Source organism: Lepidochelys kempii, chromosome 5, assembly GCF_965140285.1.
Source record: "Lepidochelys kempii isolate rLepKem1 chromosome 5, rLepKem1.hap1, whole genome shotgun sequence".
Lineage (NCBI taxonomy): Eukaryota > Metazoa > Chordata > Testudines > Cheloniidae > Lepidochelys > Lepidochelys kempii.
Window position 1 is genome coordinate 120879806 of NC_136384.1, and position 23953 is coordinate 120903758.

The 23953-nt window shown below is 41.8% G+C and overlaps 1 protein-coding gene across 1 annotated transcript in view; it reads right to left on the reverse strand.

The window, feature by feature from the left end:
- The window catches only part of SHOC1 (shortage in chiasmata 1), a 114940-nt gene that overhangs the window by 20527 nt on the left and 70460 nt on the right, over positions 1–23953 (reverse strand). The window contains exons 17-25 of the mRNA XM_073346129.2: positions 22590–22662; positions 20645–20711; positions 19842–20026; positions 19187–19331; positions 6482–6593; positions 5286–5407; positions 3139–3232; positions 1593–1724; positions 89–238 (exon numbers count right to left, since the gene is read on the reverse strand). Coding sequence (XP_073202230.2) covers positions 89–238; positions 1593–1724; positions 3139–3232; positions 5286–5407; positions 6482–6593; positions 19187–19331; positions 19842–20026; positions 20645–20711; positions 22590–22662 — 1080 coding nt within the window. The remainder of the gene's footprint in view (positions 1–88; positions 239–1592; positions 1725–3138; positions 3233–5285; positions 5408–6481; positions 6594–19186; positions 19332–19841; positions 20027–20644; positions 20712–22589; positions 22663–23953) is intronic.

The following is a 23953-nucleotide window of genomic DNA, read 5'->3' on the forward strand; positions in this document are numbered from 1 at the left end:
AAAATATAAACATATAACCTCAGAAACCCTTATTTATTACACAGACAGCTGGACTGCTAGTAAAATATATAAATTCATTATGTCCAACCTTTAAAACTTTTTCTGGAACCTCAGGCAGGAGTTCCTGAAGTTGGTCAAAAGTTGCCAACAACAGCCACTTCAGTGAAGACCCCTTCTTTAGCAGGAGCTGAGCTACTAGAGGGTTTATACATGGAAAAGTAAGCAAGCACTTCTCTGCCTGGGGGGAAAAAAGTCACTGTCAGCTTCCAAAATGATCCATTTGGGACATTCAGCTTGCTCTGTCATTAGAAGGCAAAGAGAATATCATCTTTATATAATCTCTGGACACAGAATCTGTCACAGAACCACAATTCTGAGCAGGCAGGCCTTGTATACACCACCTAAACATCTATAAATAGAATATCTTTCTAGTGGGGGAACAAATTATGCACAACTGTATGGTAAGAAAGGTGTATAGGAAGATGAAAGTAACAGCTCTATACCTAAGGTTGACAACAATGATCCATTTAATCTGGATTTTCAACACACACTCCAAATGTACTTACTTTGGACCCAAAAAGTCACATGTTTACTCTCAGGTTAGAATAGATTTTTTTCGCCCCAAGTTCAAGGGAAACTGCCCAAACAGTGTGTTGTACTCTATATAAGGCCCTTCGTTTTCAGGTTTTATTTGGCTTAAAAAGTTCTGGGAATTTAGGGGTAAGCGAGGGGTGCCCAGTACTCATGGGCGGCAGCAGTTGGGAGGTCTGGGCTGCCAGGATCCAGCTGCCTGCCCATCTTGCTCCCCAACTAAGCAGAAGTAGATGGGCCGCGCTGAAGGCCTGGAGTCAGGAGGTGGCTCTGCCCGGCAGGGAAAGCAAATGGGGACTATCACCCAGCTCCCCTGCCAATTATGCTCCCCCACTACACACTGGGCTACCTGGCAGGGAGCCACCTGATAGGGGAGCCCCTCCCTCGGCTGCAGGGGCTCAGCTCCTTTCCCATCTTGTCATCTCACTTCCCCATGCAGATAGGCTGATCCAGCATGTAAATATCTATTCATCAATTATCTGATGAGTAAATAAACAAACTTTTACTATCTTGGGCTCCATACTGCAAGCACGGGACTAGTCCCATTGACTTTAATGGGATAAAATACATACTTATAGTTAAGCATGTGCTTAACTGCTATGTTGGCTTGGAATCTAAGTGTGCAGAACCCTGCAGGATTCAGCCATTGTTCTGTAATCTGGCCCAGTTTAGTTAGCTTTTAGAATTTGGTGCACAGGATTACAGTGTCACAATAAACAGGATGAGTCTTTTCCAGCCGAGATATTCAGATTGATTTGCTCCCTGGGATATTCTACTGCCTCTTAACACTGAGGGTGAATCCCTCTTCCAGCACAGCTGCCCCTGAAAGCACTGGGGAATGAAAATTGCATCTACTTGTGTCTGTATGGATGATTCAGGCCCATTGTGTTTATATTTGACAACAAAACAATAGAAAACTGGAATAATGAAAACAACCTAGCATTTTAAATTGCTTACAAACAGTAAAAGAACTGCTACACTTAGCACAAAGACAAACAAACCTCAGATGGCAAGATAGAAAGCCAGGATTTGTCCAACCATTCATGAGGATTTGTTTTAGAAGACATCAAAATGTTGTCAGAAATCTGACGAATTAACAATGCTGTCTCTTCAACCCCTGGCACAAGAGCTACCTAAAATAATTTAAAATACTTTAGCTCAAAGGTTATACTTATACATTGGTCTGCAGCAGACAAGAAACTAGAAAACTTAAAGATGGTCCTGAAACCAAAGGCCCATAGTCATTAAAATTGCTCCATGCAAGTGATATGAAGGGCTGTAGCCTCCATCTTCTTCCTACACACTGGCTCTGGATTACTCAAACTCTATTTAGGTAAAATTAATTTCACTACAACACCTTTTAGATATGATCAAATATGTAGCTATAACAATACTCCCTTTCAAAAAAGGTAATTCTTGTGAGCCTAAATTTGATATGTTATAGTAAAGTTGTAATAAGTTCCAGGAATTCAGGATATTTAGCATTTTGAATGCCTAAGTAATTTTCTAGTGAATTACTGAACATACACATTGAATTGTACAAGGACAGACTTTCAGATATGTCATTTCCCTATAGCTAATTTGACTAGGATAACTTTGCAGCAGATTTGAATGTATATGTGACAATAAATCACCTTGTCTTTGCAATTTATTTTATGCATTTATATCAGCTAGTCACACATACTAACTTGATGAATCACAAAAACTTTCCCCTCTTTTTTTAATTTCTACTACTCCAAATATTGGTAAAATTGTTATAGAAAAAAACATTTTTATAAACTTTCTTCTTAGTACACAATGGATAAAATTTCTTCTTAGTACACTTAGTACATCACTCTGCCCCAATTATAAAGTTTGCTGGTATAATGACACCCGTAGAGAAAGCTTTTTTTCTCACTTTTAAAACAACAGATTTGTCTCTGAAGAATCTTGTAAATCACCTTCTTTAGTATCTTTTTACAAACAGTGACATTAACTTTGACTTGTGAGACAAAATGTAAGCCACACCACACTACAAAAACTAAGATAATATAGCTGGGTTCATATACACAATAATGGATTGATAAAATTATGTTTTCTGAGTATTATGACAGGTTTCAGAGTAACAGCCGTGTTAGTCTGTATTCGCAAAAAGAAAAGGAGTACTTGTGGCACCTTAGAGACTAACCAATTTATTAGAGCATAAGCTTTCGTGAGCTACAAGGAAGTGAGCTGTAGCTCACGAAAGCTTATGCTCTAATAAATTGGTTAGTCTCTAAGGTGCCACAAGTACTCCTTTTCTTTCTGAGTATTATGACCTCTAGTGGTAAAACACAGCTATTTCTGATTCTTAGTATGAGCCCTATTCAATGTCCATTGAAGTCAATCCGAGCCTCATTCAATAGCAGTGATCACGCTCCTACATCTCATTTTAATCAGGTATTTAAATTTAAAATATTTCATAAGTTTCATTTTGAGTACATGCTTTATCAAATGTTTTGGTAATGGCATAGAGGTGGTTTTATGATATTGAAGTAGACTTATAGACATCTTTACTAAAGAAATTACCTTCACTTCAAAGTCTTCTGATTTCTGTGAAAATGGAACCAAAGCAGCATAAATTAAGGATAGATGATGCAGAGTCTTTCCTGTGAGGCTGTACCTGAAACAGAGTTGCATTATACTCACTATAAATAAACTATACAAGGGGCAGCTTTAGCTTAGGTTCAATTGCACCTACAGAAATCATGAAACTAAGGGTGCTGAACCTGAGTGGTACTGTGACCCTGTGTGCCATGTCATAACACCTGGAGTGGGGCACCAAGCCCAGGCCCAGACCTACAGGACTGGGTTGTTGCTGTGGGGTGAGTGAGGGGCAGGCTTGCTCGCCAGGCCATCACCCCTACCTCCGGGGTTCTCAACTCTGCACCAGGCTGTGGGTATTTATTGGATTATTATCCAATATTATGCTTCCTAATTTTGTTCTTACCAGTATTGTTGAAATAATACATAAATAATAGATCGTACTCTCTTTTGTATTTATTTTTTGTTTTGTTTCATACTGCAATTACACTAGAGATATTCGCAAAAAGAAAAGGAGTACTTGTGGCACCTTAGAGACTAACCAATTTATTTGAGCATAAGCTTTCGTGAGCTATAGCTCACTTCATTGGATGCAGGAGGTTGCATCCGCCCCTGCACTATACATTACAGATATTTGATAGCTGCATATAATATTTTCAAAATGACAGACAAATTCTTCTGGGACTATGTAGTTTGCCAGCCAGAATTCTGAATATTAACTACAGCTCTGTGAACATTAATTAATAAATAGCTCTGCAAGGAGCAACCGGAATGCAGCTGAATCACTCAATAGGAGAGGCTGCATTGTGAGGGAGAAAAATGATGTCAGTCTTCAGTGCACAATCAGTGCTATGAGGCAACAGCACTGGAAGGGAACCCAGTTAATAAGGGAAAGAGCCCAAAGAGAGGGTAGCCAGTGCAGGGAGAATGTACTGCTTACCACTAGCTTACAAGAGAAGGCTTATGGGAAGAAAACGGTGGTTACATGAGACAGCAGAATCAGAGATTCAGGAACTACTTATGAACGAGGCAGAGCTTCTGGAGCAAAAGCAGAAGGGTCACTGGAAATGATTGACAGATTTGGAGAATACATGCATAGCTGCCAGGCAGGATATAATGCTGATGCCATGATTAACGGACATGTACTTGTAGGACATTAGTTTACTGTAGTGCATTACAATGCGCGGTTCCAATGGTTACTGTTGTCAAGCCAGTACTGTCTCCAGATATGTTGATTTTCCCTTTTTTAATATCAAAGGATGTCTGATCTAAGTATTAACTGCTTAGAAAAGTAAATTTCTTTTTAAAACTGAATGGTTTATCTCTTTTAACATTTTGTTTAACATCTTTTAACATATCTCTTTTAACATTTTGTTAAGTTACTTAGTTCTAGTTCTAGTTGTTAAGGAAAAGTTAGCACATGTGACTCCATTTTGGTTTGGGACCCACCATTGTTTAAATGCCAGCACATCATACACCAGGAGGAGTAATCCTTAGATACTGAATCCCTGTGAAAATCCTCCTCCTTGTCTCCAGCCTGCCTTGACTCCCAGTATCTGGTTTTTGTCAGTCTCTAACTCCCTGTCTCTTGGCCTTGATGTGAGGCCTCCCATCCTGATAATAAAAGTTACTGATGCATGGCTTTAGGACCATGCTGTGTAATTAACATACTGGTATAGCACGAGGAATGCACCAAGCAGGGATAGGTGGTAGATAGGACAAGGGTTTGTTTATTGGCTAAGGTTTCCGATGCATGAGGGCAACATGCTTTGCTAAAAAGTATATAACCTTTGTATAATCTGTATTCAGGGTCCCCTCCTGGCTAGCAGGGGGGCACCACGCTCGAGCGTAATAAACTTAGTGTCTTTTGGGAACTCTGCAGTTGTGGACTTTATTTCTGTGCCTCAGCCTAGATTTGAACTGTGCGTGACCTATCAGGTGTAATTCGCAGCATTGGTGTGCGTGTCCTACAAGGTGTAATTCGTAGCATTTGTGTGCGTGTCCTATCAGGTGTAATTCGTAGCACTTGTGTGCGTGTCCTACCAGGTGTAATTCGTAACATAGTAAATCATTTTGCATAGTGACAACTCTGCTTTATAATACCATGCTAGTAGAATGAATGTTTAACTTACTCTGAATTCAGTCTCTCTCTGGAATACAAAATGATCCAACAGCAACTGTATTGGAGTGATAGTGCCACCAGTCTTAATATGATATTATCAGAGGATTTCTCATAATTCAGTTCTTCCAAAGTCTACAGCAAAATTAGCACAAAAAAGGTAAAAAAACTGAATATATTTACAAGGCTGCTGTAAGATTTAAAATGTGCATCACTATAATGTAAACTTTACAGTTGAGAAGGAGCCTTATTAAGTGGATAAAGCTCACTGGACTGGAAGCCTGGAAACGTAGATTCTGTTCGGACTTTTATTCTGTGTGAATTTTGGCAAGTCAATTGACCTCACCATGCTTCAGTTTCCCCGTGTGTAAAATGGGGATATTTATGTACCGCACAGGTTTGTTCTTAGGCTTACAGAGAACTATAAAAGTGCAAATTATTATTATTAATCTTTACCTTAATCAACCTATATGTATTACACTATGGATGTATTGGATTTATAAAGTACAATGTGGCTAAATACTACGCTGTAGGAGGGTGTAGATGTGTTCTGTTTTCAATATTAATATATGATTTTATACTCAATTTATCTTGCAATATCAGTTTTTTTAGCTGTAGAGTTTCAGTCGTACACTGACTACATGAACAGACATAAGGAATTTTAATAACAAAGTGCATATGATCATGTTCAGTTGTTCAGACCGTAGTGCAGGGCAAAGTCTTCTCTATATAAGTATGTATATCTTGTTTACATGAAAGGAATTAACATGCATATCAATGAGAGGATATAGTCATGTATAACTTGAATTGTTCACTACATATTTTCAATTATACAACTCCTTTTTCAAGTGTGGGGTCTTTAATAATAAATATTCTCAAAATCACTTCAGGGATTTTAGAACAGAACTGATGACAGGGATAATGCAGGTCAACTTTGCAGGTATTCTGTTATCAAGCATAAGTGTAGAAAGAAGATGTAATACAAGATCAATCAGTAAATACCTCAATGACGTAAACCGAATTTTGGATTCATTCAACTATGGAATAACTTCTGGGATGAGAAGCTATTAGCATCTGAAACTGTCATCTCAAGGAAGGGGTTAAGAGGAACAACAAAAATGGCTAGATGGCTGGAGAGACTGGCTTACAAGGAAAGATTAAGGGAGGTAACTGAGTGCGGAATTTGACCATGTTGGTCTAATTTTGTACCTCAATAATTATGGCAGTGCGTTCATCTATTGTTACCACGATGTATCGATCTGTACCTCCAAAGAGCTGTAATGATTCACTGCAACTTCTCTCAACAAAAGTAATATTGTACCTACAGAATTCACAAACTGTCAGTAAATTTCATTTAAGTGAAATGATGAAATCTTCCAAAAAGGAGAGGAATGTTGTTGTGAAGTCCTTTTATTTAATTCTCCAACTCCAATTATATGGATTTTTAATTTCTTGATCTATCTCCTGAACCCCCCAACTATACTTCAATTAAGACATATATATTCAAAGGTCAAAAATCAATATAGTGAGACTTAAATATTTCAATATTTATTCTGTTAGGTTTAATTCCACATTCATTTAATATTACCTTGATGTACTGCCACAGTCTGCACAGGAGGTTGCAGTTTCATGAAACAACATTATGTAATGCGGAGACTGATGTTTATAAGTCAGCAAAACATTCTGATGTTGAGATTTGCAGTGTAACAAAGTCAATCCTTTTAACTTCTTGTTGAGAAGCTATAGCTGTATTACATTGCCTCTGACAGCTAAAAAAGATTTTAGCAACCTGCTACCCTGATTATTAGCCATTCCTTCCTCATTTAGGGCCATATCCCTCCTCTCTACCACTGTGCAGCACAGAGAGACTGAAAGGAGTGAAATTCCGCTCTAGTGGCCCTCAAATTGCCAGAGTGAGGGAAGTGAATCAAAATAGCATCCACACTCCTTGTGTTAGTGAAAGACCCTCTGAATGAACACCACCTGCTCAGGGCTCTGAGCGAGTCAGTTGATTAGAGGGGGAGCCACTCTATGGGGCACCATCCTCAGCAAACACAAGGGAGCTAAAACTGACCCTGCCAGCATTAAGTCACACAAGAAACTTGCACCTTTTCTGATATCCAGTGGAAAAAACGTATGTGTCCAGATATTATCTGTACACTCAGAGGCAGTGTGACTGATGACCTGCTGTGAAATTCCAGAATTCTTTGAAAAAAGAAAAGGAGTACTTGTGGCACCTTAGAGTCTAACCAATTTATCTGAGCATAAGCTTTCGTGAGCTACAGCTCACTTCATCAGATGCATACTGTGGAAAGTGTAGAAGATTTTTTATACACACAAAGCATGAAAAAATACCTCCCCACACCCCACTCTCCTGCTGGTAATAGCTTATCTAAAGTGATCACTCTCCTTACAATGTGTATGATAATCAAGTTGGGCCATTTTCCAGCACAAATCCAGGTTTTCTCACTCCCCCCACCCCCAAAACCCACTCTCCTGCTGGTAATAGCTTATCTAAAGTGACCACTCTCCTTACAATGTGTATGATAATCAAGGTGGGCCATTTCCAGCACAAATCCAGGGTTTAACAAGAACGTCTGGGGGGGGGGAGGTAGGAAAAAACAAGAGGAAATAGGTTACCTTGCATAATGACTTAGCCACACCCAGTGACTATTCAAGCCTAAGTTAATTGTATCCAATTTGCAAATTAATTCCAATTCAACAGTTTCTCGCTGGAGTCTGGATTTGAAGTTTTTTTGTTGTAATATCTCAACTTTCATGTCTGTAATCGCGTGACCAGAGAGATTGAAGTGTTCTCCGACTGGTTTATGAATGTTATAATTCTTGACATCTGATTTGTGTCCATTTATTCTTTTACGTAGAGACTGTCCAGTTTGACCAATGTACTGGCAGAGGGGCATTGCTGGCACATGATGGCATATATCACATTGGTGGATGTGCAGGTGAACGAGCCTCTGATAGCGTGGCTGATGTTATTAGGCCCTGTGATGGTGTCCCCTGAATAGATATGTGGGCACAGTTGGCAACGGGCTTTGTTGCAAGGATAGGTTCCTGGATTAGTGGTTCTGTTGTGTGGTATGTGGTTGCTGGTGAGTATTTGCCTACAGACAGCCCCCCAACCTGAAGCAAGGACTGGCCTGTCTCCCAAGATTTGTGAGAGTGTTGGGTCATCCTTCAGGATAGGTTGTAGATCCTTGATGATGCGTTGGAGAGGTTTTAGTTGGGGGCTGAAGGTGACGGCTAGTGGCGTTCTGTTATTTTTCTTTGTTAGGCCTGTCCTGTAGTAGGTGACTTCTGGGAACTCTTCTGGCTCTATCAATCTGTTTCTTCACTTCCGCAGGTGGGTATTGTAGTTGTAAGAATGCTTGATAGAGAACTTGTAGGTGTTTGTCTCTGTCTGAGGGGTTGGAGCAAATGCGGTTGTTTCGCAGAGCTTGGCTGTAGACGATGGAACGTGTGGTGTGGTCAGGGTGAAAGCTGGAGGCATGTAGGTAGGAACAGCGCTCAGTAGGTTTCCGGTATAGGGTGGTGTTTATGTGACCATCGTTTATTAGCACTGTAGTGTCCAGGAAGTGGATCTCTTGTGTGGACTGGACCAGGCTGAGGTTGATGGTGGGATGGAAATTGTTGAAATCATGGTGGAATTCCTCAAGGGCTTCTGTTCTATGGGTCCAGATGATGAAGATGTCATCAATGTAGCGCAAGTAGAGTAGGGGCGTTAGGGGATGAGAGCTGAGGAAACGTTGTTCTAAGTCAGCCATAAAAATGTTGGCATACTGAGGGGCCATGCGGGTACCCATAGCAGTGCCGCTGATCTGAAGGTATACATTGTCCCCAAATGTAAAATAGTTATAGGTAAGGACAAAGTCACAAAGTTCAGCCACCAGGTTAGCCGTGACATTATCGGGGATAGTGTTCTTGACGGCTTGTAGTCCATCTTTGTGTGGAATGTTGGTATAGAGGGCTTCTACATCCATAGTGGCCAGGAAGGTGTTATCAGGAAGATCACCGATGGATTGTAGTTTCCTCAGGAAGTCAGTGGTGTCTCGAAGGTAGCTGGGAGTGCTGGTTGCGTAGGGCCTGAGGAGGGAGTCTATATAGCCAGACAATCCTGCTGTCAGGGTGCCAATGCCTGAGATGATGGGACGCCCAGGATTTCCAGGTTTATGGATCTTGGGTAGTAGATAGAATATCCCAGGTCGGCGTTCCAGGGGTGTGTCTGTGCGGATTTGATCTTGTGCTTTTTCAGGGAGTTTCTTGAGCAAATGCTGTAGTTTCTTTTGGTAACTCTCAGTGGGATCAGAGGGTAATGGCTTGTAGAAAGTGGTGTTGGAGAGCTGCCGAGCAGCCTCTTGTTCATATTCCGACCTATTCATGATGACAACAGCACCTCCTTTGTCAGCCTTTTTGATTATGATGTCAGAGTTGTTTCTGAGGCTGTGGATGGCATTGTGTTCCGCACGGCTGAGGTTATGGGACAAGTGATGTTGCTTTTCCACAATTTCAGCCCGTGCACGTCGGTGGAAGCACTCTATGTAGAAGTCCAGTCTGCTGTTTCGACCTTCAGGAGGAGTCCACCTAGAATCCTTCTTTTTGTAGTGTTGGTAAGGAGGTCTCTGTGGATTAGTATGTTGTTCAGAGGTATGTTGGAAATATTCCTTGAGTCGGAGACGTCGAAAATAGGATTCTAGGTCACCTCTCCTTCTGCCCCTCCACCCCCACGAACACGATACAGTTTTTTTTTACAGATTTTTTTACAAGGAGCACCGGTTTGAAAAGGAATTTTCTTTCCTTTAGGCTGCTGGTAAGCAGGTTTCCAAGTAGTTGGAGGTTTTTTGCTTTGATTTGGGGCCAGAGCAGAGACAAAGGGAATTGTCTTTTTCTGTAGGCTGACAATCACTATCAGAAAATAGGTATCCTATTCCAGCACAGCAAAATTTTACAGCCAAGTTTTGTTTGTTTATTTCTAAACCTCGGGTGTAAAGTTAGTTAAAAACAGAGACGTTAGGATGACAAAATCCACAACTCGACAAAAGCTGGAATTAGCCAGATTTCAGGCTGAGGAAAAACAAAGGGAACATGAAAGACAGATAGAACTCATGCGGCTGGAGAAGGAAAAAGAGAGGAAGCATGTGGAGGAGGAGAGGGAAAAAGAGAGGAAACATGCACTGGAGATGGAGAAGGTAAAGGCTCAGCAGAATATACCAACAAACCCTAGCAATCCTTCTCCAGGTACCACTCCCCATCCCAGAAAGTTCCCCACCTACAAGGTAGGCAATGATACTGAGGCCTTCCTAGAAAACTTCGAAAGGGCCTGCCTTGGGTACAACATCTCTACTGACCAATACATAGTAGAGCTGAGGCCGCAGCGCAGTGGACCCTTAGCTGAGGTGGCAGCTGAAATGCCTAAAGAACACATGAACAAGTATGAACTGTTTAAATCCAAGGAGAGAGTCAGAATGGGGATAACACCCGAGCAGTCTTGTCGGAGGTTCAGAGCCCTAAGGTTGAAACCAGACGTGTCATTTACCCGACATGCCTACCACATTGTGAAACATTGGGATGCCTGGATATCAGGAGCAAGTGTTGAATCTCCAGTAAATTTGCCCTTCCTAATGCAAATGGAACAATTCTTAGAGGGGGTTCCTGAGGAAATAGAAAGATACATCCTAGATGTAAGCCCAAAACTGTAATCGAGGCAGGAGAGATTGGAGCCAGATGGGTGGAAGTGGCAGAGAAGAAGAAAACTGGTCGCAGTTGGAGCGGAGACCAGAAGGGACAACCCCAGACCACACCCTATTACCGGGGGCCGCCCAAGGCCCCACCTACCTCCCAAAGAACGCTCCAGACACCTCATTGTCCCACCACCCCATTCTCCAGCAACCCACCTCGCCCCAGTGACCCGTCAGCTGGACGATGTTTTAAATGTAACGAGCTGGGGCATGTAAAGGCCAACTGCCCCAAGAACCCCAACAGATTACAGTTCATTGCACCGGGATCACACCAGAGGTCCGCAGGCCCAGATACCTCCCAGATACCCTTGGAGCAGAGGGAAACTGTGAGTGTGGGCGGGAAGAAGGTCACCGTGTGGAGGGACACCGGAGCACAAGTGTCAGCTATCCATGCTTCCTTAGTGGACTCCAATTTAATCAACCCAGAGATCCAAGTGACGATTCAACCCTTCAAGTCCAACTCTTTCAATTTGCCTACAGCCAAGTTGCCTGTCCAGTACCAGGGCTGGTCAGGAACGTGGACTTTTGCAGTCTATGATGATTATCCCGTCCCCATGCTGTTGGGGGAAGACTTGGCCAATCATGTGAAGCGGGCCAAGAGGGTGGGAATGGTCACCTGTAGCCAGGCTAAACAAGCCGTGAGGCCTAGCTCTGTTCCGGAAACTTCTAGCAGGACCCAGTCAGAGGTAATGGACCTGGACCCCAGGCCAATGTCTGCAACAGCAGTAGTGGATCCAGTCCCAGAGACCCAGATGGAACCAGTCCCAGAACCAGAACCAGCGGAACAACCAGCACCAGACCATTTGCCAGCACTGAATCCAGTACTTGCAACCTCAACACCAGAGGGCCCCACCGAACCTGAACCGGCAGCAGCCCATAACCCTAAACAAGAGGCTCAGCCAGAACTTGAACCCCAACAGAGTGTCCCAGCGGAAAGCGGTTCACAGTCAACGGAAACAGCCCCATCCCCTACATCGCTTCCAGAGGGACCAAGCATAGGTCCACAATCCACTGTGGAACTGATGTCTCCAGCATCAAGGGAATAGTTCCAGACCGAACAGGAAGCAGATGAAAGCCTCCAGAGAGCTTGGCCGGCGGCACGGGGCAACCCACCGCCTCTCAGCTCTTTTAATCGATCCAGGTTTGTTGTAGAAAGAGGACTTTTATACAAGGAAACTCTTTCTGATGGACACCAGGAAGACTGGCATCCTCAGAGACAGTTGGTAGTTCCAACTAAATACCGGGCCAAGCTCTTGAGCTTAGCCCATGATCATCCTAGTGGCCATGCTGGGGTGAACAGGACCAAAGACCGTTTGGGGGGGTCATTCCACTGGGAGGGAATGGGCAAGGATGTTTCTACCTATGTCTGGTCTTGTGAAGTATGCCAAAGAGTGGGAAAACCCCAAGACCAGGTCAAAGCCCCTCTCCAGCCACTCCCCATCATTGAAGTTCCATTTCAGCGAGTAGCTGTGGATATTCTGGGTCCTTTTCCGAAAAAGACACCCAGAGGAAAGCAGTACATACTGACTTTCATGGATTTTGCCACCCGATGGCCGGAAGCAGTAGCTCTAAGCAACACCAGGGCTAAAAGTGTGTGCCAGGCACTAGCAGACGTTTTTGCCAGGGTAGGTTGGCCCTCTGACATCCTCACAGATACAGGGACTAATTTCCTGGCAGGAATTATGGAAAACCTTTGGGAAGTTCATGGGGTAAATCACTCGGTTGCCACTCCTTACCACCATCAAACAAATGGCATGGTGGAGAAGTTTAATGGAACTTTGGGGGCCATGATACGTAAATTCGTAAATGAGCACTCCAGTGATGGGGACCTAGTGTTGCAGCAGTTGCTCTTTGCCTACAGAGCTGTACCACATCCCAGTTTAGGATTCTCCCCGTTTGAACTTGTATATGGCCGTGAGGTTAAGGGGCCATTACAGTTGGTGAAGCAGCAATGGGAGGGATTTACACCTTCTCCAGGAACTAACATTCTGGACTTTGTAACCAACCTACAAAACACCCTCCGAACCTCTTTAGCCCTTGCTAAAGAAAACTTACAGGATGCTCAAAAAGAGCAAAAAACCTGGTATGATAAACATGCCAGAGAGCGTTCCTTCAAAGTAGGGGACCAGGTCATGGTCTTAAAGGCGCTCCAGGCCCATAAAATGGAAGCATCGTGGGAAGGGCCATTCACGGTCCAGGAGCGCCTGGGAGCTGTTACTTATCTCATAGCATTCCCCACCTCCAACCGAAAGCCTTAGGTGTACCATATTAATTCTCTAAAGCCCTTTTATTCCAGAGAATTAAAGGTTTGTCAGTTTACAGCCCAGGGAGGAGATGACGCTGAGTGGCCTGAAGGTATCTACTACGAAGGGAAAAGTGCTGGTGGTGTGGAAGAGGTGAACCTCTCCATGACCCTTGGGCATATGCAGCGACAGCAGATCAAGGAGCTGTGCACTAGGTACGCACCAGCGTTTTCAGCCACCCCAGGACTGACTGAATGGGCATACCACTCCATTGACACAGGTAATGCTCACCCAATTAGAGTCCAACCTTACCGGGTGTCTCCTCAAGCTAAAACTGCTATAGAACGGGAGATCCAGGATATGTTACAGATGGGGGTAATCTCATCTCATCTCATACAGATGGGGGTAATCTGTGCATGGGCATCTCCAGTGGTTCTAGTTCCCAAACCAGATGGGGAGATACGTTTTTGCGTGGACTACCGTAAGCTAAATGCTGTAACTCGCCCAGACAACTATCCAATGCCGTGCACAGATGACCTATTAGAGAAACTGGGATGGGCCTCTCTACCTTGGACTTAACCAAGGGGTACTGGCAGGTACCGCTAGATGAATCTGCCAAGGAAAGGTCAGCCTTCACCACACATCTCGGGCTGTATGAATTTAATGTACTCCCTTTCGGGCTGCGAAATGCACCCACCACCTTCCAAAGACTTGTAGATGGTCTCCTAGCAGGATTAGGAGAATATGCAGTCGCCTACCTTGACGATATGGCCAAATTTTCGGATTCCTGGGCAGACCACCTGGAACATCTACAAAAAGTCCTTGAGCGCATAAGGGAGGCAGGACTAACTGTTAAGGCTGAGAAGTGTCAAATAGGCCTAAACAGAGTGACTTATCTTGGACACCAGGTGGGTCAAGGAACTATCAGCCCCCTACAGGCCAAAGTGGATGCTATCCAAAAGTGGCCTGTCCCAAAGTCAAAGAAACAGGTTCAATCCTTCTTAGGCTTGGCCGGTTATTACAGACAATTTGTACCGCAATACAGCCAAATCGCCGCCCCACTGACATACCTAACCAAAAAGAAACAGCCAAATGCCATTCAGTGGACCGAAAAGTATCAGAAGGCCTTTAACAAGCTTAAAGCGACACTCATGTCTGACCCTGTACTAAGGGCCCCAGACTTTGACAAACCGTTCCTAGTAACCACAGATGCGTCCGAGCGTGGTGTGGGAGCAGTTTTAATGCGGAAAGGACCTGATCAAGAATTCCACCCTGTAGTATTTCTCAGCAAAAAACTGTCTGAGAGGGAAAGCAACTGGTCAGTCAGTGAAAAAGAATGTTACGCCATTGTCTACGCTCTGGAAAAGCTACGCCCATATGTCTGGGGACGGCGTTTCCACCTGCAAACCGACCATGCTGCACTGAAGTGGCTTCACACCATCAAAGAAAATAACAAAAAACTTCTTCAGTGGAGTTTAGCTCTCCAAGATTTTGATTTCGACATCCAACACATCTCAGGAGCTTCTAACAAAGTGGCTGATGCACTCTCCCCTGAAAGTTTCCCAGAATCAACTGGTTAAAATCGTCCTTGAGATGTGGAAAATATTGTTAGTCTTTATGTACTTGGTAGTATATTTAGAGATGCATGTGTCTTATTAACTCTGTTTTTCTTAGAGCTCCAGGAAGAAATCCCAGCCAGTGTTTCACCCTAGCTGAGATTTGGGGGGCGTGTCAGAAATATAAAGGGAAGGGTAAACCCCTTTAAAATCCCTCCTGGCCAGAGGAAAAATCCTCTCACCTGTAAAGGGTTAAGAAGCTAAAGGTAACCTCACTGGCACCTGACCAAAATGACCAATGAGGAGACAAGATACTTTCAAAAGCTGGGAGGAGGGAGAGAAACAAAGGGTCTGTGTCTGTCTGTATGCTGCTTTTGCCGGGGATAGAACAGGAATAGAGTCTTAGAACTTTTAGTAAGTAATCTAGCTAGGTATGCGTTAGATTATGATTTCTTTAAATGGCTGAGTAAAGAATTGTGCTGACTAGAATGACTATTTCTGTCTGTGTGTCTTTTTTGTAACTTAAGGTTTTGCCTAGAGGGATTCTCTATGTTTTGAATCTAATTACCCTGTAAGGTATCTACCACCCTGATTTTACAGAGGTGATTCCTTTACCTCTATTTACTTCTATTTCTATTAAAAGTCTTCTTGTAAGAAAACTGAATGCTTTTTCATTGTTCTCAGATCCAAGGGTTTGGGTCTGTGGTCACCTATGCAAATTGGTGAGGATTTTTACCAAACCTTTCCCAGGAAGTGGGGTGCAAGGGTTGGGAGGATTTTGGGGGGAAAGACGTGTCCAAACTACGTTTCCCAGTAAACCCAGTTAGAGTTTGGTGGTGGCAGTGGATATTCCAAGGACAAAGGATAAAATTAATTTGTACCTTGGGGAAGTTTTAACCTAAGCTGGTAAAAGTAAGCTTAGGAGGTTTTCATGCAGGTCCCCACATCTGTACCCTAGAGTTCAGAGTGGGGGAGGAACCTTGACAGCATTATTAAGGATCTACAACCTATCCTGAAGGATGACCCAACACTCTCACAAATCTTGGGAGACAGGCCAGTCCTTGCCTACAGACAGCCCCCCAACCTGAAGCAAATACTCACCAGCAACCACATACCACACAACAGAACCACTAATCCAGGAACCTATCCTTGCAACAAAGCCCGTTGCCAACTGTGCCCACATATCTATTCAGGGGACACCATCACAGGGCCTAATAACATCAGCCACACTATCAGAGGCTCGTTCACCTGCACATCCACCAATGTGATATATGCCATCATGTGCCAGCAATGCCCCTCTGCCAGTACATTGGTCAAACTGGACAGTCTCTACGTAAAAGAATAAATGGACACAAATCAGATGTCAAGAATTATAACATTCATAAACCAGTCGGAGAACACTTCAATCTCTCTGGTCACGTGATTACAGACATGAAAGTTGTGATATTACAACAAAAAAACTTCAAATCCAGACTCCAGCGAGAAACTATTGTATTGGAATTAATTTGCAAATTGGATACAATTAACTTAGGCTTGAATAGACATTGGGAGTGGCTAAGTCATTATGCAAGGTAACCTATTTCCCCTTGTTTTTTCCTACCCCCCCCAGACGTTCTTGTTAAACCCTGGATTTGTGCTGGAAATGGCCCACTTTGATTATCATACACATTGTAAGGAGAGTGGTCACTTTAGATAAGCTATTACCAGCAGGAGAGTGGGTTTGTGGGGGGAGGGGGGGAGGCGGGAGAAAACCTGGATTTGTGCTGGAAATGGCCCAACTTGATTATCATACACATTGTAAGGAGAGTGATCACTTTAGATAAGCTATTACCAGCAGGAGAGTGGGGTGGGAAGAAGTATTTTTTCATGCTTTGTGTGTATATAAAAAGATCTTCTAAACTTTCCACAGTACGTATCCGATGAAGTGAGCTGTAGTTCACAAAAGCTTATGCTCAAATAAATTGGTTAGTCTCTAAGGTGCCACAAGTACTCCTTTTCTTATTGTAAGGAGAGTGATCACTTTAGATAAGCTATTACTAGCAGGAGAGTGGGTTTGTGTGTGTGTGGGGGGGCAGGGGGGTGAGAAAACCTGGATTTGTGCTGGAAATGGCCCAACTTGATTATCATACACATTGTAAGGAGAGTGATCACTTTAGATAAGCTATTACCAGCAGGAGAGTGGGGTGGGGGGAGGTATTTTTTCATGCTTTGTGTGTATAAAAGATCTTCTACACTTTCCACAGTATGCATCTGATGAAGTGAGCTGTAGCTCACGAAAGCTTATGCTCAAACAAATTGGTTAGTCTCTAAGGTTCCACAAGTACTCCTTTTCTTTTTGCGAATACAGACTAACACGGCTGTTACTCTGAAACCAGAATTCTTTGCTGATCCATTCAATGGTTCCCCAATTCCAGGAAAATTTAGGTAAAAAGCACTGACTGGGTCTCTGGCTACTCTGCCCACAGTCAGTCTGTTGGGATCCTGGAGATGGGTGGGCAGAGCTCAGTGCTAAGAAGAACTCATTAAGTAAATTATTAAATTTTTAAATACTGAAATTAAAAATGTTGGTTTTGGACTGTTACATTGTTATTAAGAACAAGCTAGAAACTGTTTTGTCATTCTTCTTCATTGTGCCTCACAGTTAGTATCAAACCTGGCAATGCTTTTCAGCAAGATGCCACCACTAGCACTAGGCTTAAAAGGGCAAATTGTAATTAAACACTTCACAGAAACACACTTCACAATTTTTTTCCATAATTAAAAGTGCTGTTTACTCTGTGAACTTTTAGATTGTTGGGGAAAAGAAAATGGATACTGACAGGTTTCAGAGTAACAGCCGTGTTAGTCTGTATCCACAAAAAGAAAAGGAGTACTTGTGGCACCTTAGAGACTTAACAAATTTATTAGAGCATAAGCTTTCGTGAGCTACAGCTCACTTCATTGGATGCATGCAGTGTATCTCCGACAGCTTATGCTCTAATAAATTTGTTAGTCTCTAAGGTGCCACAAGTACTCCTTTTCTTTTTAAAATGGATACTGTTTCTGTTAAGGAAAATAACAACACACCTGTGCAGTGCACTATTTTCAAACCTTCAGAATTTTGTTATTGTTATAAAGGTATTTAAAGAAATTGAAGGTGCTAGTACTCATTCAAGATTATGTAAATACCAAGTTGAGTCACAGAGTTTAGGAACATAAGAATGGCTATACTAGGTCAGACCAAAGGTCCATCTAGCCCAGTATCCTGTCTTCTGACAGTGGCCAATGCCAGGTGCCCCAGTGGGAATGAACAGAGCAGGTAATCATCAAGTGATCCATTCCCTGTCGCTCATTTCCAGCTTCTGGCAAACAGAGGCTAGGAACGCCATCCCTGCTCATCCTGGCTAACAGCAACTGATGGACCAATCCTCCATGAATTTATCTAGTTCTTTTTTTAATTTAAAGTAGAAGGGACCACCAGATGATACAGTCTGACCTCCTGTATATCACAGGCCACTAAACAACCCTCCACTAATCACCCACCAAGACAACAACCAGAATTAGACCAAATTATAACAGTCCTCAGGAGACTAAACTCTTTGCATGCCACAGGGCGAGAATACAAAGTTTGAACATCCAAAACAGTTTTTGACTTTGCTAACTTTTAAAATAGCATTAGAAAAATTGGTAGCATCAGAAAAATGGAACATTTTTGTCTTCTAATATTTAGGGTAGTCCTGGTAATTAACAACAACAACAACAAAAAAAGACAAGCAAAATACTTTTATGAAAACTTTAAAAAAAAATTAGTCCTAGGCAGCACCCAAGCATAACATATTTCAGCTCAGAGGTGATTTTCGGAGAACTTTGTGGGACTGAAGTAAGAATTTGGAATAAAAGTGCTATTTCACTATTAACATCTCTTATATCAATATCAGTAGGCCACATTCTGCTCTGATTCATACCCATGTAACACCACTGACTTCAATGAGCCATGAATGTGATTGTCAAATTTGTCTTGTCGTCTTCACTATAATGCTAACACTGTAATTGCTCAGTGGAGAGATAGCCTCATCAATCAATGAGATGATAAGTGCATTGGAAATACCTAAAATAAATAGAATTGATTAAATTCAGGGGCCTCATTTCAGAAAAATTCTAGGGGAAGAAAAGTTGTGTCAGCATATAGAACATTATATGTGATTATATTATACCCTGAAAAGTCAGTGGGGAGGGCCAAAGGGGAGCATATAGACCTATGAAAAATCAGGAGGCAAACACCAGTCTGGTGGAAGGGCAACTGCCCACATTGTCCCATAGCAAATGAGGCCCCTAATTAAATTGACAGATGGATGCATCAGTAATCAGGTCAATTTCACTTACTTGGATTCTAGAAGCTGAAGGATTTCTGGTGCGTTAAGAAGTCCTTCAGATGTCAGAAACACATACGGAATTTGCAACTCCAGAAGGAAGCAGCCAAAATTTTCACCTGAAACATTTTCAGATTTAAAGATAAATAATGTAACAGCTTCACAAAACAGGGAATATAAGAGATGATAGTTTTAGGTATTCAAATGGACATATCTTTTTGAAAATGTAGACTATATATATCTTCATTAAAATATTTCTTTTTAATTTTCTTCTTGTGCGAATAGTTTCAGATTCTAGAAGGCCCTTCCTAGTTTTGTCTTGTATTCCCCCAGAATTGAAGCAAGGCTCCCACTGCATGAAGAACACTGGATACAGCCTCTATCAACGCTGAACTACCAGATATTCAAAGAGGTTCTCTCAGGAGCTCAATGCGTTTCACTCCTTATCTTTGCCAGGATTGGGCTCAAATCCAAAACTTCTTCCCACCTTACTCCTGTTATGTACATAATTCAAGAGACGATCTAGCTCAATATGCTTAGCTTTAGCCATTATTATTATTCTCTCTCTCTTTTACGGGCACATACTTGTAAACATTTTAGAGAATACAAATCCCTTTTTCAGGTGCAAGACCAACCTTTCATTTGAATTCTAGGAGGCATTTACTTACCCACTACAAGTGTTTCTGGAAGAGTGGTTTTAAAAGTTACGTAAGTAATATTCAAATTTTTGCACAGCTCATTCCAGCAGGAGTTCTCTGTATAATCATACTCCACCACTAATGAGAAAAGTGTCCAAGGAAAGTCAGCTCCAATGTGCTGATTATGTACAATAACACAGGAACATCTGCTCAGACTGAAAGAGAAATATCCAGAAAATTATCTTTCAGCCTGATTACTCCCAGTACAAAATAAAAACTCGTAAATGTGTAAACTTGAATAGACAGTGTCAGTTGTTTAAAGGATAATTTAAAAACTGAGTTTATCCTTTCTGTATTAGAAAATTTTAATTATTTTTATTAAATACTTCACTAACTCCAGTTATCTGCATTAGGTCTTCATATTATCTGCTATCACCTTTCATTTCAGGCATGAGCTAACAAGTTAGGAGAGTTTCTACAACCTCAACTGGAAAGGGGTAGAGGGTCTTGTAAATTAGCTTTTCATGTTGCATCATCAGTTTTATTACAGTGCCCATCTATATCTCTTTTTTTCCCTGGGGATTCTTCACATCAGTGATTTCAGTAGGACTACTCATACTTAAAGTTACTATTTAACTACTATACTTAACTGCTGATTTGGATTGGGCCAGAATGTTCATCACCTTACAGAATGAAACACATAGGCCCAAATCATGAAATACTTACCCAAGCCTTCGGCAAAACTCACTTTGAAATTAACAGGAGTTTCTCTGAAGTTAATTTTGATTAAGGATTGTAAGATTTGGGCCACAAAAATTATGAATTATACTCACCTGCTTACAACATTGTGCTCTAACAAAACTCCCCTTTTCTCAGGATTCAAAACCATGGCTTTTAAACCTGTTTAAAAAGAATTAAACATCAATTAAAGAGACTGGACCAGATCTTCTGCAGGTGTAAATTGACATATAGTGATAAACAGCAAACATGGGCTGAATCAGGAAATTATAACCTCAGGGGTGCAGCCTCAATGACAGTGCTGTACCTGAGGTAGTCATCAATAATCTCGCGTTTAACTAGGAAGACAAGTTGTGACCCTGCCCATACTGAAAGCCTTGTATATTTAGGCCCAGGATGGGGTAAATTCTGGACTCCTGTTGATAAGTCAAAAGCAGTCATGTTGCTTAGCTAAATAATGTTTCTAATTAACTTAAAATGGGAAAACGGTGGGTTTTTTTTCCCTGGCATTTTAAAATTTTATATATGACAGAAAATATGTCAGAAAGAGATGTAGCTAACAGGTTGCAGAGGATGAAGAACAATATGTATTTTGTATAATATAAATGTCCTCAGAAGGTCGATGAGACAATCAGATTGATCTATGTTTCTAAGCCATTTAATAAATAGATATAAAAGAGCAAATGTTTATTTTCATTATTTATAGTGTTGCAAATACACCCATCATTTATAAAACACTTTAGACACAGGGTCCCTGGTTCTAAAGAGTAAGGAATCTAATCTTAATACAAAACACAAAAGAATAATTCAACACAAGGTGGCACAGATATGTTGTTGGTGAGGCAATCAACCGAGTGAAAATCAGGGATTTAAGGAGGGATTTGAAGGAAGAGAGGGGTGTGCTTGATAGGCTGTTCCGATCATAAAAAGTATCAGGAATGAAAGCCTGGAGACAGGAATGGCAGGAGACAATGGGAGCAAAAAGGGGACTTTATACAGAAGTGCAGAAAAAGTGGCAGTATAAGATGAGATGCTGTGATAATTTGGGAATCTGTGTGTACAAACTTAGGAATTCTGGCTGATGGTATGAAGTGTTACTATGAAAACTGCATTTCTGTAGGTATCTTTACCAAGTGGCAAACTCCAGTTTGAAGATGCAGCCTTTTGCTTTCTCCATTGTCTGTTTGCTTCCATGTTGGGCTGAAATTCTAAGGTTGGGGGCAAAAGATTAGCAAAGGAGAATTGATGTTACATGGAATAGGAATATCATCAAAATGGAATAGCTCTAAGAGATTGGCTTCCAACCAGGTGAACTGGTTTAGCAGGGGAGAGGTTCCCTGAGCAATGCATTTACCTGGAACAAGTTTGTGATCACCTGTTGAAGTTGGCAAGGTAGAGGTCACCTGGTAAAGGGGCTAAAAGTTGTAAAAAGGGAGATACTGAGCTGTCTGGGTTTTTAGCCATTATTTTCCAGCTCAAGAGGAGAAGCAGCCCAACATGTAAGGGCCTGCATGAGGCAGGAGCGTCTGATTTCTGAGCCCACCTGGTTGCCCAAGGGATGGGTGAGCTAGTAAACAATATTATGTGAGACTCTGGGCAAAGTGTCTCTGTGTGTAATATGCTTCATACTTACCCCAGGCCTCCTGAGAGAGTTCAAAGGTAAACCAGAAGGCTACACCTTCGGGTGGGATTCTGGAAGAGGGTGCGTTTCAGCTGAACTCAGCAGTGAGCTTGGGGATTAGGCAGCTGGGTTCCACGTCTCAGGAGAAGATGGTAGATAAAGGGTCTGTGCTCTGAAATAAGCCTAGGGACCTCAAAGATTGGGGTAGTGGCTGGACTCCATTCAGGCTCTGGGAGGCTTAAAAGATCCAGGGACCTAACAGCTAGGTCCTTTCAAGCAATCTAGTCAGTGACCATGAGGGAGAACTTGAGTGGGATCTGTGACAGATACACACAAAGATATAAGCAAGCGGAGTGGAGCACAGCCTTGATGTTACCTTTCTCATCTTCTAAAGATTTGCACAAAAGAGCAGCATTTACCTTCTACTGTACTAAGGGTTTTAGTGATGGCAGCTTTTTCATGATCAGAGTCCATTCTTGTTATGATTAGTACCTGATGTAAGACAAGTAAAAGAAATTAACATTTTAATTTTTTTCTGTCTACACAACTTTTCCTGGAACAATACATGAAAGATAGTATTAATTTTTTGCTGTCTGCTGAATCTGTTTCCTAAAGGATAATTGTGTGCTTACTACTGAAAGATATTAGAAGAGTATTACTATGAAAGGAGATGCAGTGTCAGGAATAAAGATATTCTAGATAAAAAATCTCACACCTGAGTATTAACACACAAAAAGAAAATAAACTATTTAAAGGCAGTATTTAAATTGCTGTCATGGAACTGAATTCCTACTGCAGCACCAGATAGACCATCATGGGGAGGAGATTTTTCAAGCCAATCCCATACTCCATTCACAGGTAAAACTCACACTGAAGGTATTTGGAGTTTTGCTTGTGCTACAACAATGTGCTGAATGGGCTTTTAGGGACTCCTGAGAGCTCCTTGTTAAAATTATGGCACCTCCAAACTGAAGAGCTGTTTGGAAAGATTTCCATAACGGAGCTCACTAAATAACTTATGTGTGAGGCTCATTAAACACTGTTGATGACCAAAGTCTTTTACTTTCAAATGGATCAGATTGCAGCAAAGGGCAGGTATTTTTAAAAGATTCTCCCATGGGAGGAGATATTCAACCTTGTCTCCCAACCCAAATGAAACAAAGTGAACCATGTGCTATACGATCAATATGCTCAGTATAATTTTCAGGAATAAGCTAAAAAAACTTGACAAGTACACAACCAGTGGAAACACTATACAGTCAGCTCTACACAGGATTATCCTAGTAGATTAATGCCATTTTACCGGCACTGTCTGGGTACACTTTATGGACCTGATGTTTAAGAGGTCGTCAACTGCCTCCATTTTTGTGGGCCCAATTCTGCAACCAAAATTAAATGTGGGAGCAAGTGGTAATATTTACAAGTCCAACTTCATGATTTATGGGTCCAATGAGGTAGTTGCATGTGTAAATGTTATCATTGTGCTAAATGCTGTCATAGCAGAAATAGTTTCTGAATATTTGTCCCTTTGGATAAAATTTTTAAAAATGGATGTTTAAAGTCAGGTGCTTAAAATAGTGGCCTGGTTTCCAAACCCCGCACATCTTCCACTGACTGTAATGGGAGCATCTAGATGTTCAATACTGTTGTTGCAGGTTACTTAAATTTGTATTTAGAGGACTAAATAAATGGCCTAATTCTGAAAAGCTGAGCACCCAATAGTTCCAATTAAAGTCAAGGGGCCTAACTCTGGGCACACATTTTTAAAAATTTTCATCTGTTT